At 40.7% G+C, this 13,421-nt stretch overlaps 1 protein-coding gene across 1 annotated transcript in view; it reads right to left on the reverse strand.

Annotated features, from left to right (window-relative positions):
- The window catches only part of LOC111529566 (microtubule-actin cross-linking factor 1), a 283,418-nt gene that overhangs the window by 235,338 nt on the left and 34,659 nt on the right, over nt 1–13,421 (reverse strand). Inside the window, exons 3-4 of the mRNA XM_026455708.1 lie at nt 6,466–6,555; nt 2,217–2,294 (exon numbers count right to left, since the gene is read on the reverse strand). Coding sequence (XP_026311493.1) covers nt 2,217–2,294; nt 6,466–6,555 — 168 coding nt within the window. The remainder of the gene's footprint in view (nt 1–2,216; nt 2,295–6,465; nt 6,556–13,421) is intronic.

Below are 13,421 nucleotides of genomic sequence, written 5' to 3' on the forward strand. Positions count from 1 at the left end.
GCCTCCTCTATCATACCCTCAGAGTCCTGTGACACAGTCTCCTTCAGCTGTCCTCCCTTTATCTCTTCTATTGAACTGAAACTTGTGTATCTCAAAAGGACCCTAGTGACCTTCTCAAATGGAAGCCTCATTTCTCCCTTACATCTGGGCAAGTTCTTTCCCTTTTCTGTATCTTCGTCTCCTCTTCTATACGGTGGGAGTGGGGAGAAGTGGGAAAACCTGTCCCCTCCGCAAGAATTTAGTTTTCCTAGTCACCAACAGTCGACAGTTGGTGGGTTACCAGTACCAGCCAAGTCCACATTCCTCAGTCCTACCTCTGTCAGCGCTTTCCCCTTTCATTGTGAAGTCTACCTCCTTTGGCCAAACCACCTTCTAATCTCTGCTAACCTTTTTCTCAATGACCTCAGTACCTAGCACCTATTCTCTTTTCCTGCCTCATCATCTACCACCTTTCCTGGATATTTAGCATTTATATTGTTGTCCCAAATATTACCCTATCTGCACAAATTGCCTGCCTTTTGAATTCTGATGACTTTTATTTTTCCCTACCTTGGCCATCGGCACAGCTACATCTTGGACTTTCCCATTACCAAGAACTGCTCTAGTAATCTCCCTGCCCTTCTTTGAATCCACTGTTCTTACTTGGCCACGTTTTCATTCTATCATAGTAACCAAAGTCACTTTTTGTCCTGATTTAGACTTCTAGCTAATCAATTCTTCTCATAAACCCTGTCCAGTAAGGGCCCCACCCTTTTCCTCTAGCTCCACACACAGCCATTTCAATGCTGCTTTCTCCCAGTACCCTAAACAATTCAGCAACCTCCACTTCTCCTACCACCTTTCATTTATCAATTTATTTCAGCAAGTATTTATTAAGTGCCAATTGAGGACCATTCATTATGACAGATGAAGGTAAAATGTTAAGATCTTATTCCCTGTCCTCACAGAGCCTACAATGCATTGGAGCAAACAGAGAAACAACAAGAAAGTAAGAAATGTTATATCAGAAGTAAATTGTTATAAGAGCAAACAGAGAATTTTCTAAGTTAATGAGAATTACTGGTAAGAGTGACAAAAATGAACTGACTCCAAAAATATGCATACCATTTAATGTCATGTTGACCCTGTTGTTGCTTGGCAACCCTAGATATCCCAAATATTTTCCATATGGCTCACTCTAAGCAGATGAACTCTTTGACTCCCTCATCCATCTTCTTTCTACCACAAACCATCTCTGTATCTTCACCCCTCCCTCTGTCATTCTCCTTGTCTCTCAGAAGAAGAGATGTTTTTCTTTTCTTTTTCAAAGATGGCCACACCAGTTATGCTCTGCTTCTCATCCATCAATCCCTGGATTTGGTTCCCTCAGTTAGGAAGCAAAGGAGGAAGGGTGCTGTGTAGAAAGCAGCATGGATAGTGGAAGGTGCACTAAACTGCATGTCAGAAGGCCTGAGTTAAAGTCCCAGCTTTGCTCTGACTTGTGATTTGAGGCAGGTCATTTACCAGTCCGGGTCTCAGTCTCTTTATCTATAAGAAGAAACTGGACTAGTATAACATTAAGGTATCTTCTTGGTGAAACGTTCTGTGACTACTAATACTCCTCATGCTCATTTTCAGTCTTACTCTCTTCATTGGCTCCTCTTCCTATGTCTAAAAATGGGTTGTTGTCTTCCTCATCTAGGGAAGGAAAAACTTATTTCTCCCTTCATATATCTAGGTCTACTAAACTCTAAATATCTTTCTCCTGTATTAAACTGCTCACTTAAGTTATCAATGCTTAACAACTTAGACTTTTTCTCAGATCTGATGTGGCATTCAACAATCCACACCACCCCCTTATCTCATTTTCACCGTAATATACCAATTTGGTCCTCTCTCTTCCTGGATGCTACACCTCTTTTCCATCTCTTTTCTAGTTTATTTTTCATCTTCATTTTGACCCCCACCTAAAGTGGGTCCACAAAATTCCATCTTTATCATCATGTTCTTCTCTGTGAACATTCTTCCTCTCAAGGAGGTCACAAATTCTGTGTAAGGAGTACTGAATGATTTCTCTAACCAGAATACAATTGCTCGCTAGCAAGTTAAGACTCAGAAGTGGGTCAATCAGATTTAGCATTTACTGAGAGCTTACAAGGGGCACTAAAAACATCTCTAAATAGGGACCCAATGCCAACACAGCCTGGAAGAATGGGGAAGGCATGTGATGGTCTTACCTGTCGCTGCTTTAGGAAGTCCAGGGCAATCTGCACATTCTGCAGCCTATGAAAACGCATCCTGCCCTTCTCCCGGGGCTGCAAACAAACAAACAAAAGGGATGTTAATTCTGGCTACACAATTTAACCATACAGACCCTTTCTCTTTTATTTCAAGGACTAAAGGACCACACAAGAATTCCTCACAGTAGAAGCCAGGCGTGGGAGCATTACATAAAGCACCCCCTAAGACCAGGCCTGTATGTGTTTCTACCAGGCTCTCTGAGGTCCCCAAAATGCCTTGTGTACCACTATGCATCTCGCAAACACAGAATACTGTTTGACCACTAATGCTGAATCAGTGCCACAGCTTCTGTTCAGGTTCATCTGTAGTCACATGTGGCAGAACTCGATTCTGGATGTGAGGTTAATGGGAACAGACTTTGGCTCTATGGCTCCTAAAATCACAGTTAAATGCTATCATAGAGAAAGGGTGGAAAGTCCCAATTACATATTGCACAGTAATAGATGGAGTCAACCTTATTACAAACATGGCAAAAGGAGCTCAAGATAGCCAATTTTTGGCCAAGTGCAGTGACTCACACCTATAACCCCAACACTTTGAGGGGCCAAGGCAAGAGGACTGCTTGAGCCCAGGAGTTCGAGACAAGCCTGGCCAACATGGTGAAACCCCATCTTTTCATTGGCTCCTCAAAAATTAGCCGGGCATGGTGGCACATGCCTATAATCCCAGTTACTTGGGAGGCTGAAGAACAAGAATCACTTAAACCTAGGAGGTCGAAGTTGCAGTGAGCCAAGATCATGTACTGTACTCCAGCCTGGGAGATGGAGTGAGACTCTACCTCAAAAAAAAAAAAAAAAAACAGCTGATTTTTAACCATAGGAAATGAGAAGTTACATATGCTCAAGAAACAAGTGAAAAAATCCAAAATGGGAGGCAAAAATTAGGAAGTAACCAGTTTCCCAGGAACATAGCTATCACTGAAGGGCACCCTTTACCCCAGCATGAAATAACCAGAGCAAACAAAACTTTGATAGTGTAGGGCTGTCAACATAATTACTCCTGAGAAAGTTATGCCAGTCACTCAATCCCAGATGTCATACAACCCATTGGAGAGAAGCCCATCTCTATCCAGTGCCTCTGGTACCCTGTCCAAGGCTCAACTATTACCAGTCAGAAAGTGAATGCAGTCTCTTTGCCTACTGAGTATCGCAGAAAGGGATATCTACCCCTAGAACATTTTTTTCTGCTTAATTTCTAATGTTGCTTTTATTTTGCTAAAATTTGGACTGAAATATCACTCTATGTTATATCCACTTTTTTGTAAGTGTCAAATTGGCACTAATTAAAGGCTGATAAAATACAAGGTAGCTCTGTTGCAGGTGTCTGCACAGAGAAAAACATTGCTCCAAATTAAAAGGGGCAAAAAGTAGCCTAAACATGGAGAGAGAAAGATGGAAGCATCTTCTAGGCACTCTCCAACACTTCTAAGCAACACTTCTCAAATAGGAGAATCTGTACACAGAGATGTCAAGGCCTCTCTGGGCACAGGATAACTTCTTCAGTCAAAGGTTTAAGAAAAATCTTTTTGGTAAGAACCTTTTCTCAGTCATTTCAGCTAAACTAATTGTGAATATGGCTAGAAGATGATAGTGCCTATAAAATGGAAGATTCTAAGGCAATGAGAAGGGAGACAAAAGATATTTTAAAAATGATTTTAAGAGGACAGAGAACGAGGATATTGCCTAATTCTTGTTTCTGGAAAAAGATTTTGGACTATAATTTAGGACCTGCAGGCAGAATGTACTCCTCTTATACTCTAATCTTTACTCATATGTACCCCCCACCAAAAATAAATACCCTAAGAACATGCAAGTTAAATCTCTGTCCTCTATAGCAACTAGATATTATTGAGCAAAGCCAGTGTATCTCCATGCAGTGAGTTTGCAAACAGGCTGTTTTGAAAACAAATGACAGGGTGTATGATGAGAACCTAGAGGCCAGAGAGGTGGAGAGTACCAGTTAGTCTGGACTGTGGAGCTGTGAGCAATTAATTGTCATGCCGTCGACTAAATTTTCCACAATTCTGCAATCTGGACTCAGAAAACACAGCAAGGCCACCAGAAACCTATGGATCTCCAGGTCAGAAGGGAACTTGACACCTCCAAAAACCATTATTCTTTTTGTGCCAACCCTTCTCAGCTAAGAAAAACAATTCCCAGTCCACAAGCATCTAACAGTGACAAAAGGCACAATTAGTTTTAACTACTGTCTTTGGGACCCAAATTCCCAGGTGAAATGAGAAGGTGGCAAATGGTAAAACTGAACTACTTGGAGACCTTGAGAACCTCAGACTCTCTGATGGCCCTGCAGTGCCAGCAGTGCCAGCTGGGATGCTGGCATCCCCAGGAGGACCTACTACATCATCATCATCTTCCTCCTCCTGCTCCTCGTTGTTTGTATGGCGCCAGGAGGGCATGCTCACCAGACGGAGGGTCTTCAGCCCTGCTGGCTCCTTTGGCCACCAACCAAGGCAAAGACACAACAGAGGAACAAGAAATTCACAACAAAAAGATGGAAAGGAAATGAATGCAACATTTAAAAAAAAAGGAAAAACAAATATGAAAATACCCTCCCACCTCTGAAAAAGATATAAAACTAAATCAAAATCAGAGCAGATGGTTACACTGAACACTTCTTATGATGAAACACATCTTCAATTCTCCTTGGCCTCCTACCCTCTCTGCTTTTCTAAGTCAACTATGGGAAAAAACATGGTGACAATAACTGTCAGAGAGATATCTGGATGATTTTTTTGGTGAAGAGATGATATCCTATCAGTATCTCCACAAACACCTAAAGGTTTTCAAAGGTTAGAAAACAAATTAGATTGAAGAGTTTCAACTTATTACATAAGCAATACAACCAAAAGAGATCACTTTTCAATATCAAATCATTACAAATTCATTAAATGTACCAGACACATTGCCCAAAATATAACTTTGCGAGTGGTGAAGAATAAAGTCCAGCACAATGAAAGTAAAATTCTGATTACTTATTAGATTTACAAATGTGAGCCAGAGAGCAAGAACTAGAAATTAAATGTGCTGGCTATGCTAATAAAAGCTTCTGTCAATTTTAGGCCATTAAAAAATATATAATTAATTCTACTGCAAGGCAAAAAAAAGATACAAAACCAAAACAAAGGGCCCAGGGGAAGCCAAGCCCCAATCCTAGAAGGAGCTGAATATCACTTAAGCAGTAAAATCAAATGTGCCAAATTCTGTTACTTAAACACAACAATGACTAAGAAAGGCAGGGAGTGGGCTGGTCTTCACAGACTACTTGAGCTATACATCTCTTCAGTTCTCTATTTCTCCACAGATATTTCCAGTATTCAACCTTGGACTTTTCTAAATGAAAATTATGTTGTCTATGGCATGAGAGAAAGAATATGAACTATATGGAATCACCTGCTCCCATTAGGCTCAAATATAGAAAACAGTAGGCCTACAAGTGGGTGATTTCCATCCCTGAAAGCAAGTAGAAGAACTATCATTTGGCAAGACAAGAAGCTCAGACAGGATTTGCCCTCAGATATGTAGGTGTTTCCCATAATCAATGTTAAAACATTTTGAGAAGAAGCAGGCATATTAATTATTCAAGGAGCCCAGATGTTCTACATCCAGGGCTACGCTCAGACAACAACTTTGGCAGCTCTCCAAATCTGTGAGACTCAATGAATCACAGAAGGGAGAAAGTGAGATGATTTGGAAAAAAATAACTTCAAACACCTGGGCTTTTAAAGGCAAACTTCATGTCTTTAGCTGAATACATAAAATTAAAAAAATTCATAATAGATTGGAAAATGAGAGGTGTCTATACAGACTAGAGCTCTAGGAAGAAAAATACACCTAATTTAAAAAAACCTTTAAACATGAATCTACCGTTTCTGAAATATTAGTATCTAGAAAATAAAGAAAAAGTAATGCAAAAACATGCAGATATATAAAGGAATATAACTAATTCCTCACTTCATCAAGAAATGAGAACATATAATATATCAATTTAAATTATATAATTTGTAAATTCTGAGTTAGAAATAAAGTCCACTAACATTTCCTTCTACTTCTTCCTCCCACCTAATAGATGAAGCAGTGATGGCTGCTGCCCTCGCACTCAACGAGATGGACCAATATGTCATTTGTGGGGCCACAATTGTGAGGCCATTCATTAGGAGAAGCTCACCAGTTTGATGCCTGAGAGGACCTCCAACAGAGAGATCAGGTTATGGCCATCCCGCAGATCTTCATAAAGATCATTGATGTGCTTGCGGACCTGTGAATGAGAGTGAAACAGACAGATTTTTATTTGATATTGAATTATTATACTATCCACATAAAAATCTCTGGTTCTAGGTAAACACGAATTAAAGAATTTAAAAGTGGAAGCAACAATTAAATAATACAATTCAGAAAGCTTCAGATTGGAGTATAATACATGTGAAATGATAATACTTTACCAGAAATGTGTTTTTTAAATTGATTCCAGATCTATTACACACTCTAACCAACATGCAACAATGTCCTAGAAAGTTTGGACAAGAACATGGGGAGTCTTAATTATCCTGAGACACCTCAGGAATTACTATGAGCCAAAATGTAATAGCATGGCAAATGATGGGTAGATGAGTCCAGCCAGAGTCAGAAAAGCCCTCCAGAGTGCTGCAAAAGAAACTAAATGCTAGGTACCCAATGTTTCCTGCGGTGTACTTCTAATTTAACCCTTCTCTTACCAAATATTTCTAATAGTGAATTTGAGAATAATTTTCTTTGTGGGAAATTTGAATTAACTTTAAAATTGAAACTATGGAAAAACAGATCTCACTTTGGGAGAAAGTATGGTTAATATCAAACATGGTACTAAATGTTTAATATGTTATCCATCTTTCACATCTCTAAGGTAAGTATTATTATCATTTCTATTTTACACGTGAGGAAATAAGGCACAAAGAGGTTAAGTAACTTGCCCAAGGTCACCAAGTGGAAAAACCAGCCTCAGTTTGGTCTGATTTTAGTCTTTGCCATTAACTACTATGATCAGCCATCATCTCATTTTATTTATTTAATCCAAACAACTACCTTGTGAAGTAAAAGAAACGGAGGCTAAGGTTCTGAGATGTTACGGTCACTTAGCTATAAGTTAAGTGGCAATCGGATTTCTGATTCAGTCCCAGTCTAGTGACAACTTCATTAAGTGATACTCATTGCCAGGTGCAGTGGCTTGTGCCTGCAATCCCAGGCCAAGGCAGGAGGATCCCTCTACCCTAGCAGTTTGAGACGAGCCTAGCAGTTCAAGATCCGTCTGGGCAACGTGGGGAGACCACTTCTCTACAAAAAAAAAAAAAAAAAAAAGGCCAGGCAAGGTGGTATACGCCTATGGTCCCAGCTACTCAGGAAGCTGAGGTGGGAGGATCACTTGAGCCCAGGAAATAAAGGCTGCAGTGAGCTATGATCACACCACTATGCTCCAGCATAGGCGACAGAACAAGACCCTGTCTCAAAAAAAAAAAAAAGAGTGAGTTCACAACACAGAATGGGAAGGCTTGTAGAAATTATAAGGAAGACTGATTTTTAATATATTAATTTTCCAGACAACATTAGAAAGGGCTACTTTCAGAAGTAGTAGAATTTCAGTTACTATAATTTTTTGAGTAGAGGCTGGGATTTGGGGATTTTTACATTTGAGTGGAAAACTAAAGTCCTTTCCAATTATAATATTCAAAGTAGCTCTGAAAGTAGAGGGGGAGGCCAAGTGCAGTGGCTCACACCTGTAATACCAGTGCTTTGGGAGGCTAAGGCAGGAGGACTGCTTGAGCCCAGGAATTCAAGGCTCAAGGCTGCAGTGAGGTATCATCGCACCAATGCACTCCAGCCTGAGTGACAAACCAACACCCTTTTGTAATGAGGGGTTTCTTTTTTAACCCTGTCTCCAAAAAAAAAAAAAAAAGGAAAAAGGAAAAAGAAACAAAGTAGGATAAGAATGGAAACTGGACAAGATAAAGAATGGAAACATCTGCAAAGACTTCCTCAAAGAAATAGGACTTGGAAAATTAGCAAATGTTTTAGTAGAAAGAAGATGGAAAAACCATATAAGACTAGGCACAGAGATGGACATATGCAAGGTATGTGTGTTTATTTGTATGTGTGTAAAGAAATAAGAAGGTGACAGGTACATTATACAACTGGGGAAGATGGTTCATGATGAACTGGAACATAGTTCTAAAAACTGAAAGAATATATATATTTTTTGAGATGGAGTCTTGGTCTGTCACTAGGCTGGAGTGCAGTGGCACAATCTCAGCTCACTGCAACCTCCACCTTCTGGGTTCAAGTGATTCTCCTGCCTCAGCCTCCTGAGTAGCTGGGATTACAGGTGCGCACCACCACACCCAGCTAATTTTTGTATTTTTAGTACAGACGGGGTTTCACCATGTTGGCCTCAATCTCCTGACCTCGTGATCCGCCTACCTCAGCCTCCCAAAGTGCTGGGATTACAGGCGTAAACCACCACGCCCGGCCCACACTTTTAAGTTTAATCTGCAATATTAACATCTTCTCCATCACTTTAAGTCTAAACAATAAACAAAAGAAGACATCTAACTCAGAGTTGTAGAATTTGCTGATTTCCATGATGCAAATATTCCCAATACAACCAATTTCAAGCTACTAATATAATATCACTAAATGCAATGTTGGGAAGAAATGTACAGTAGCACATCATTATGTATAATATTTCCATCACAGAGACACAACAGACATAACCTCAAGAGCACAGACAATACTAACATGCAGCAAAATAATTATGAAATGAACAGCTTTGAGGATTTATTACGTTTATTTTAAATATAATTTATTTAATTGTATGTTTACATAGTTTAATTTTTAATAATAGCTGTGGCTGGGCACAGTGGCTCACACTTGTAATCCCAGCACTTTGGGAGGCTGAGGCGGGTGGATCACCTGAGGTCAGGAGTTCGAGACCAGCCTGGCCAACATGGTGAAACCCTGCCTCTACTAAAAATGCAAAAATTAGCCGGGCATGGTGGTATGCGCCTGTCATCCCAGCTACTCAGGAGGCTGAGACAGGAGAATCCCTTGAACCTCGGAGGCAGAGGTTGCAGTGAGCCAAGATCACGCCACTGCACTCCAGCTTGGGCAAAAGAGCAAGATTCAGTCTCAAAAAAAAAAAAAGCTGTGTTTAGCAACCAGCTCACAAAATTGCTGAAAATTTAACATTTGGCTCTCATGAGTCCATAAGCTGGCTCCAGCACACCAGGGGCTCCAAGATTTCAAAACCCCTCCCTCTCACACCTGTAATCTCAGCACTCTGGGAGGCGGAGGCAGGTGGATCACCTGAGGTCAGGAGTTCGAGACCAGTCTGGCCAACATGGTGAAACCCCACCTCTACTAAAAATAAAAAAAATTAGCCGGGTGTGGTCATGGGTACCTATAATCCCAGCTACTCAGAAGGCTGAGGCAGGAGAATCGCTTGAACCCAGGAGGCAGAGGTTGCAGTGAGTCAAGATCACACCATTGTACTCCAGCCTGGGCAATAAGAGTGAAACTTTGTCTCAAAAACAAAAACAAAAACAAAAACCCCTCCCTCAAATAGATCCAAGGTTTCAAGCTTGCAGTGTGGAACAACAGTAGTACACCATTAACAGAAATAGGCAGGTCATGAGGTTTGTTAAAAAGGCAGTGGATTTGACAAACTCAATTTTAAATATGTTGAATTTAAAATGGCAGCAAAGGAGTTGCAAATGGAAATGTTCTTGAAGCAGCTGGAAATACCAGAATTCAGTTTGGATCAGCTGAGAACTTAAGTTTAGATGTCACATGCACAGAGGTGCTAGCTAAAGACACGGGAAACGGGCTTTCTGGATTAGGAGTAAGACAGAAGAGCAGAGTGCTAAGGACTGAGCCTTAGGGAATAGCCAAAATTAGAAGGCAGGAGATGGAAAAGCAATCAACAAAGGACAGAAGAAAAAGACAAAACAAAACAGTAACAGTGAAAGAGGTAAGCAAAAATGTAAGAAGTGTAATCAAGATAGGAATGATCACCAGTATCAAATACTACAGCAGAAGTCAAGGAGGATAAGGACTAAGAAAGTTTTTTAACTTTCCTACAAATAAAGTGCTTTTGTGAGACTATTTCTCAAGAGAGTAGTAGAGTGAAAATCAGATTAAAATTAATGGTAGGTTTTTTAAAAAGTCAGAAAAGATTACATACTTGACATTAAGGATTAAGAAGAGAAGGGACAACTAAGTTAAACGAGGGATTTATTTTTGATAGATAAGATCTGAACATAGGGAATAAAAATCAGGAGAGGACATTGAACGAATAAATAAATAAATGAATAAATATTGATTAACTGATTGAGACACAGTCTTGCCATGTTGCCCAGGCTGGTCTCAAACTCCTGGCTACAAACAATCCTTCCACTTCAGCCTCCCAAAGTGTTGGGATTACAGGCTTGAGCTACCACTTCCAGCCTGAATAAATATTTAAATAAATTGTGGTCACTAGGCGCGGTGGCTCACACCTGTAATACCAGCAATTTGGGAGGCCGAGGCTGGGAGATTACCTGAGGTTGGGAGTTTGAGACAAGCCTGGCCAACGTGACAAAACCCCATCTCCACTAAAAATACAAAAAAAGTTGTGCATGGTGGCACATGCCTGTAGTCCCAGCTACTCAGGAGGCTGAGGCATGAGAATCGCACAAGCGGGGGTTGCAGCGAGCCAGAATCGCACCACTGCGTTCCAACCTGGGCGACACAGCAAGACTCCACCTCAAAAATAATAATAATAATAAACAAATTGCAGCTGGTCTTGAGGACCAAGTGAGGTCGTCTTATCAACAGATATTAAACACCACAGAGTATTGAAAAGACAAAGGAGGCAACTTGAAATGTAAAGTTAATTTCACACTAAGGCCCTAATGTCTCTTTCTCAAAATTCTGATTATGTGTTATACCTGTGATAGCAAAACTTGTATATATTATAAGAAATTTAGATGAGAACTAGCTTATTATGCCTTCTCAATCTTTGTCTGACTACAGTAACCAAATAACTATAAAAATAAAACTATTGGCCAGGCACAGTGGCTCATCCCTGTAATCCCATCACTTTGGGAGGTCAAGGCAGGTAAATCACCTGAGATCAGGAGTTGGAGACCACCCTGACCAACATGGTGAAATCCCCTCTCTACTAAAAATACAAAAATTGGCAGGATGTGGTGGCTCACGCCTGTAATTCCAGCACTTTGGGAAGCGGAGGCGGATGGATCACCTGAGGTCAGGAGTTTGAGACCAGCCTGGCGAATATGGCAAAACCTTGTCTCTACTAAAAATACAAAAATTAGCTGGGCGTGGTGGCATGCGCCTATAATCCTAGCTATTGGGGAGGCTGAGGTAGGAGAATTCACTTGAACCTAGGAGGCGCAGGTGGCAGTGAGCCAAGATGGCGCCACTGCACTTTAGCCTGGGCAACAGAGCGAGACTCGGTCTCAAAAAAAAAAAAAAAAATGGGCCGGGTGTGGTGGCTCACATCTGTACTCTTTGGGAGGCCAAGGTGGGTAGATCATGAGGTCAGGAGTTGGAGATTGGCCTGGCCAACATAGTGAAACCCCGTCTCTACTAAAAATACAAAAAATTAGCTGGGTGTGGTGGCAGGTACCTGTAATCCCAGCTACTTAGGAGGCTAAGACAGGAAAATCACTTGAACTTGGGAGGCAGAGGTTGCATCGAGCCGAGATCACGACACTGCACTCCAATTCGGGCTACAGTGCACAACTCCATCTCAAAAAATAAATAAATAAAAATACAAAACTTAGCCAGGCATGGTGAGGCACTCCTTACATTCTAGCTACTCAGGAGGCTGAGACAGGAGAACTGCTTGAACTCAGGAGGGAGAGGTTGCAGTGAGCCGAGATTGTGCCACTGCACTCCGCCCTGGGCAACAGAGTGAGACTCTGTCCCCTGCAAAAAAAGTTTTTAATAAAAAATAAATAAAACTGTTGAAGAGATACAGAGAGAGGTAATGGGAGAGGAGAATGCAAAGAGTTTTTTTTTCCCTTGCCTGGAAAATTGTCAACAACAGAAAACAACAGTCTATTTCTAAAGCATACTAGATACAGCTCTACCTAAAGAAGGGTAAAGAATTAGCTAACATTTACTGGGTGCTTCTGTGTCAGGAATTTTTCAGACACAGAGATAGGATTTGGAGGGCTCAATTAACATCCCCCAATCACACATCTACTAAATTGCCAGGCTGATCAAATCCAGATCTATCTCATCCTAAAATCCTCATCTCTTCTGCTCATACTAGTTTGCCTGTGAAGTTTTCCACAAATCTCTTAGGAAAATGACCAGTGAACTAAGCAACAAAATTTCAGAAGGCCAGGTAAGGTGGCTCAAGCATGTTATTGAGCACTTTGGGAAGATTATTTGAGCCCAGGAGTTTGAGACCAGTTGGGGCAACACAGTGAGACTCCATCTCAACAAAAAAATTTTAAAAGTTAGCCAGGTGTGGTGGTGCATGCCTACAGTCCCAGCTATTCAGGAGTCTAAGGTGGGAGGGTTGCTTGAGCCCAGCTGACTGAAGCTGCAGGGAGCTATTATCACACCACTACACTCCAGCCTGGGCAACAGAGTGAGATCCTGTCTCAAAAAAAGAAAAAGTTTTAAAAGCAGCCAACTGAAGCAAGATTGTTCAAGAATCATCCATATGGATGCTTCTTTCTAACAAATAATTATAATGTTCTGTCAATAAATGAGTAAAAAACTGCAATTATTCAGGGCCTTGCCTGTTTGCACTCTCTGAGAAAATCATTGTCAAAATTAGTAAATGTCTCCAACGAAGATATATAAATGGCTAATAAACACCTGAAAAGATGTTCAACATCATTAGTCATAAGGAAAATATAAATCAAAACTGCAGTGATTCATGCTCTTTAGGATATCTATACTATAAAAGACAGATAATAAGCGTTAGCAAAAATGCAGAGAATCTAGAACCCTCATCCACTGCTGGTGGGGATGTAAAACGGTGCAGTTGCTTTAGAAGATAATGTGATGGTTACTAACACGTTAAACACAAGTTACCATACGAACCACCAGTTCTGCACCTAGGTATGTAATTAA

This window comes from Piliocolobus tephrosceles, chromosome 1 (assembly GCF_002776525.5).
Source record: "Piliocolobus tephrosceles isolate RC106 chromosome 1, ASM277652v3, whole genome shotgun sequence".
In the NCBI taxonomy this organism is placed as follows: Eukaryota; Metazoa; Chordata; class Mammalia; order Primates; family Cercopithecidae; genus Piliocolobus; species Piliocolobus tephrosceles.